Raw genomic sequence first — 6,329 nt, 5'->3', positions numbered from 1 at the left:
ACGATTGGGCTCAGCAAGCTTGACGCCGGTGAGGAGGAGTCGGGGGTGGTTCTTGGTGAACCGGTCTGTGCGCGAGAGAAGAAAAATAAGAATGAGAGGGAGCTTGTGTGCTAGTGAGTCACCAGTGGTGACAATGGTCGGTGATGGCGATGGCGATGGGTGTAGGCGATGGCATAGCGTCAAGATGGTGGTACGGAGTAGTGAGCTCGGGTGAGCGAGAGAGAGGAAGTGACTCAGTGAGGGCCTTTCGACTTCTGAGAGTAGTGACTGTGTTGGTGACGATGGCCGGCGACGGTGACGACGATGAACAACGATGATGGCATCGCGTGAAGATGGTGTCTGGTGCTTGGTGGTGCGGACTCCGGAGGATCGAGCTCGGGTGAGCGAGAGAGAGGTAATGCCGCAGTGAGGGTCTTCTGAGTTCTAATTTCTAAGAGTAGCGAGAGAGTGAGACTGAGAGTTTGAGAGGAATAAGTGAATAATCAGATTTTATTTTACTAATTTATATTTAAATTTTAATTAATTATTAAATCGGTTAATCAGTTAACCGAATTAATATTCTCTATTCACCAAACCGAAACCCGATTCACCGAAATATTCGAAAGCATAACCAAAACGACCAAACTGAATTTTTTAACCGAACCGAAGTGACCAATTTCGGTCAGTTAATTCGGTTAATTCGATTTTCACCGAATTATGCTCACCCCTAATACTCTGAACTAAAAAATTTTACTTTTTTTTTAAATAGTAGTAGTGACAGTTATTTAATCATCACTAATGTTTATATTTTAGTGACAAATTTAATTCGTCACTAATACCACAAAAGTTGTCACTAATATTTTCTCGAAATAATTTTTGCGTGAAAAATATTTTCCCACAATATTTTTCGGTTTTAGTAACAAAACTATTAGTGACGGATTCAAATTCGTCACTAATAGTGTTGTATTAGTAACATTTACAAAAACTGTCACTAATACCTTACTATTAGTGACGAATTTGAATCTTTCACTAATAATTTCGTCACTAAAAACCAGTTTTTTTGTAGTGGTTCAAGGCAATTTTCCAAATCTGTGTGGTTTGGTTGACTGAGTCCATTTGAACTACGAGGTTCAGCCGACCGGGCAATTGACATTTCTCATGTGGGGGTTCAGTCGATCAGGGTGTTGCCCATATAATTTTAGTCGGTCGATCGAGAGGTCAACTTGTTGACCGGAGGAGGTTTGGTCGACCAGGGCTTTTCTATGTACTTCTGGTTAGTCGACTAAAAGGTCAACCTATTGACCCAATGGGAGTTTAGTCAACCGAGGAACTCAGTGTAATTGAGTTCGGTCGACTGAACATGTCATCCTTGGGCATTTCGGTCCTATTCCACTTATAATGTTGTCCCTATACATATCATGATTAATTTTAACTCAATATGGAACCTTTTCATTCATAATAATATCCTATGACCAGTATAAGTTTTTGTAAACTTCGTTTAGCCTCGATTTTAACCCTAAAGTTATTCTAAAAACTTTGTATGATTTTAGTCTTTTTAGACAAAAAAAAAAAAAAAGGTTTTTGGAGAAATGTGTTAGTCCCTATAGTCTATCTACAATCGTTCTGAGCATTCAAACACATCATGCAGATGCATGCATTATTACAGACCACAAAGATAAAAAAAAATTAAATGCAATTACATAAAATAAACGTCTTCTTCCTCTTTTTGCTCTTCACACTTCATGAAATACGCTTGATCGTATAATATTTAAGTATTATAAGCTTCCATCACCGTTTTCTTATGTGTGCGTTAAATTAATGGAACTGTTCACATGCTAAATACACACATAAGAAACATGTGCTTTGTTGGCATCAAAATAGAGATATACTCAAAAAGTCAATACCCAACTATATATAAACGTGACGGCGGAACTCGAAAGTGGGGATACAAATATTCTTTCGAGAATGTCAAGGTAAAGAGTATGCAATGGTGTGGTTATTTAATATTTTAAGACTAGTAACCAAACAAACATAAAAGAGTGTTGATATATTCTTCTGATATTATCAGACTTCTGAAACCTTCTCTATTTGTACATACTAAAGCTATTGATTTTATCTGTATTTAGTATAGAGACGAAAATGTTCTAGTCAAACTTAGGAAACTAACATGTCAATGGCGGCTCTGCCGAGCACATGGAAGTCTCATATTTTCATTCCTTCACTTGCTCAATTGCCACTCAGGTCGAGTCAGTTTCGGTATGAGTCACAATGACCATAAATCCAAATGACCATCTCTAAACTCTCCAATTACTAGGACACATTATTGAATAAGCTACCCATAAATAGGTGACAATATGGAGGGTCCTCATATATAATACCTCTGGCAATAAACTTCTTGGACAAGCATGTAAAATAAAGGCTAATATAGGGTTGGTTAGGACGTAAATAATATTAATAAGTTGCTTTTACCTATTAAGTTTATATAAATTAACTTGAACACATTCACTCATTTAGTGTCATGACTGTACCATGCGGCTTCAAAAGCCATTAGAGGGTTTATAGATTTTTATTTTTTCCTTTATTGCAGGCAGAGCAAACAAATGGGCATGCTTTTTGACACCAACAGTATTAGATTTAAATGTTAATAGAAAATATTACTAAATACATTTGAATATACTTTCATAACTAAAAACTTAAATTTAACTATATATTATTACCCTAAAATATATGTAACTTTTTAAAATGGCATGATTTGGTTTGGTAATTGTTTGTCATTAACCCGAAGCATCAATTAATCATTCCATTTTGACTAGATCAAAATTTATTTTAATTATCATTTTGAGTATGTCTGAACTCGCATCCTTCCAACACAAAATACTTATTTTTTCCTATGTAATGTTTGACAACTCAAAATAGTCAAACAAAATATACACATTATTATAATAAGACTCCATTATTCTTCATAATTACATGCTCATGTTGGCCAAAAAATTTCTAGGAGAGAAAAAAAAAAATCATGCACATCCACACACCAATTAAACCCATCAATGACTCCGAAAATTTTGAGAATTAATCAGAGCCATGGTATCGAATCATTCTTATTTCCATGAGAATGTGACCTTATTTTTTCCTAAAATTTTAAAAATAATTAAAAAATTAAAATAACCTATTCAAATAAAAATGATCTGAAACCACTTCCTCAACGGGTCGGGTAAGATTATCCGATGACCCATCACTTGATGTGCCGGGTCAAGGAGGGGTTCACCACACTGAAGCCGCCGTCGACCACCAGGTTGAGTCCGCTGACGTAATAGGCGTCGTCGCTGGCCAAGTATAGCGCCGCCCGCGCAATCCCGTCCGCCTTCAGAATCTGCCCCTTCAGGTTGCTCCTCTCGCTCAGCGCCGCCTCCGCCTCCGCTATGTCCGCCTCGCTCACCGGCCCCCGCGCTATCCCCGTTATCACCGCGAACGGCGACACGCAGTTCACCCGTATCCCAAACTGGCCCAGCTCCGCCGCCAGGTTCCGCGCCAGCCCCACCACCCCGTGCTTCGACGCCGCGTACGTCGGCGTCGATATCCCCGCAATGGCCGTGCACGCGCTCGCCGTGAAAAGGATGCACCCCTTCCCCCGCGGGACCATCACCCTGGCGGCATGCTTCGCACCCAGGAACGCGCCCACCAGGTTCACGCTGAGAACTCGCTCCACGTCCGACTTTTTGGTGTCGAGGATGCTGCCGAAGGTCCGGTCGATCACGCCGGCATTGTTGTACATTATGTCGAGCTTACCGTGGCGAGACACGGTGGCGTCGACCAGGTTGCGGACGTCGTCTTCGTTCGAGACGTCGCAGTGGACGTAGGAGACGGTATCGCCGAGATCGTTGGCGATGGCTTGCCCGAGATCGTCTTGGATGTCGGCGATGACGATCGTGGCGCCGTTTTCCCAGAAGAGGTGCACGGTGCTGGCCCCGATGCCGCTTGCACCGCCGGTGATTATGGCTACCTTGCTTTGCAATCTGAAAATGAAGAGATCATTAATTATTTGTAAGAAAAAAATTATTATTATTATTAATGAAGAAGAAGATTGAAAACAAGTGTTAGATATTAATATTAGTATTGGTACATTTAATTGTTACCTTTTGGGGGTGGTGGGAGCTTCCATGGATACAGCAGGACTCATCTTCTCCGGTAGATGGAGCTTAATTAGTGTTGCTGGAAATGGAAATGGTTATGGAAATGGAAATCGTAATGGAGGAGCTGGCTAGCTTGGGTGTTCCGCTGTTTAGGAATTGGGATTTATAGGGTCGGAGAAGGGTCGAGAAATTTCAATTTAAAATTACGTTACGGCACGTTCTTAATTATCCAGATTAACTAGAGTATGGATAATGAAATTCTTTGCCCACTTTTTGAAATAAATTAAACTACTTTATAATTAGACCAAAAAAATTGTAAAATGAATCCAGAGACTTGGACCGACTTAGGATTGTTGAACGTTGAGTTGGTGGCGAAATTACAATAATGCCCACAACCACTTAGCCTGAAATGGAGAGACCATGCCTCCATGGTCAAACATGCTAGAGCAGCAGCAACTTTGACCGAAGCTTCGATTGAGTGAGTTTTTTCCTGATTTATATTTTTTAAAAAAATATATATTAAATAATACCATATTTAAGAAAATATTTCTCAGAATGACTTTGGTGTAATCTCGTTAAAATTTAAACAAATCTCGATGCTTGATCTAACGAGATTTGTTATGCGTCAACCTCAGCTTATCTTCTAGACAAATCTCACTTAACCAAATAGCGAGATTTGTTAAAATCCACCGTAGGCATACCACCGACTTCCGCACTCATATTTATAAGACGTGTTCGTTAGGTGTCTTCCTCCACTTCACGCAAATGCTCGGAAGACGCCTTTGGCTACCTATCCGTGGCGACACCAATTTGAGGAATGATTTTGACATATAACTCCACAGTTAAATATGTCAGACCTACACAATGTGCATCTAACACAATGCGCGTGGACTATAATCATCAGATATGAGAAAAGTCTCGTAGAGGATTGTATCATTGAACCCTCGTAAAAGGGTATCTTGCGGTCACCCACAATGCATATTGATTTGGATCAATATGCAAATATTTGTATATCTTCGTATACAATTTATTTAATTTACACCTGTGGCCAATTCAAATTGATCGAACCAGCTGAGTACTATAACTAACACCTTCTACTCCGGTGATAATTCCTCCCCCCCCCCCCCATATATAGTAATACTGTCACCACAACACTGTTTGAGTTTCCTGTCATTTAGATTGACCCTCAGGATATAGTAAAGACCTACGAAAAACAAAATTATATATATAAGCACATCGCATAACAGCTCTTTTCATTCATGGTAAGTTAATCAACTATAATCATGACTGCATTTATATGTGTAATCCTTTAAAATAAAGTCTAGCATGCAGCATCCATTAGTCATTCGACACATAGTTTATACACTTTGAATATTTTGGGTGGGAAAAATTTTATAAAAAATTCGGAAACATGTTGTCTATAAAACAAAACATTTTCCCATCCTACATATCACAAATCATGCACCAGATATCTTATGAGTTTCTACTGCATGCAATTCACAAGTCACTGAAATAGTCATGCAGGTGGCATTATAATTAATCAGCATGCACTCCTAATCAATTACCAGCATGCATTTCACAATATTACATCAATCATGCAGATGACGTTCCAGATTAATCATGTCCACACAGTATATTCAACTGCATATTTGTTGAGGCTCGCCTTAACGCAAGGCATGCTTAAAAAATATTGAAGCTCAATCTAAAATACCATATTCGAAAAAGGGAAACGCATTACATGTTGAGGCCAATGCATTTTTACAAAAAAAAAAACGCTTTTTGCGCCTTTTTAGTTGACGCTTACGCATCTTAGGTGTGTGATTCTCAAGTTAGAATTGGTTAGAAAATTTGAACTACATGTTTGTATAAAAGAAAGTTCATAATATGAGTTTGTTTCAAAACAATAATTAATTTTCAATTAAAATCCAATCAATAATTCATTTATTTCTAATACCAAATTTAAAACACTAGATTACAACATACTTGCCAATTATGTACATATTAAAACAACATTGTCCATAATTACAAAATTACATACATAGATTTTTAAATTATATATAATTTGAAATAATGGATATAACTAATACTATGATTACATATCTAAACCAAACCAATCATGTATATAGATAAATGTGTGATTACATACATATTCAAACCAAATTATCCATAATTACAAAATCATGTACATAGTTTAATTTTAAACTATAAAATAAATACATA

At 38.0% G+C, this 6,329-nt stretch overlaps 1 protein-coding gene across 1 annotated transcript; it reads right to left on the bottom strand.

The window, feature by feature from the left end:
- Positions 1–3,014: 3,014 nt before the first annotated feature.
- On the bottom strand, positions 3,015–4,278 carry LOC131157590 ((+)-borneol dehydrogenase 1-like). The gene is made up of 2 exons (XM_058111865.1): positions 4,113–4,278; positions 3,015–3,992 (listed from the first exon to the last, which is right to left on the bottom strand). The coding sequence occupies exons 1-2, from the start codon at positions 4,154–4,156 to the stop codon at positions 3,212–3,214; spliced, it is 825 nt and encodes a 274-aa protein (XP_057967848.1). The 5' UTR covers positions 4,157–4,278; the 3' UTR covers positions 3,015–3,211.
- Positions 4,279–6,329: the final 2,051 nt, after the last annotated feature.

This window comes from Malania oleifera, chromosome 1 (assembly GCF_029873635.1).
Source record: "Malania oleifera isolate guangnan ecotype guangnan chromosome 1, ASM2987363v1, whole genome shotgun sequence".
Lineage (NCBI taxonomy): Eukaryota > Viridiplantae > Streptophyta > Magnoliopsida > Santalales > Ximeniaceae > Malania > Malania oleifera.
The sequence above is the reverse complement of the archived record's forward strand: the minus strand, read 5'-3'. Positions and strand labels throughout refer to the sequence as shown.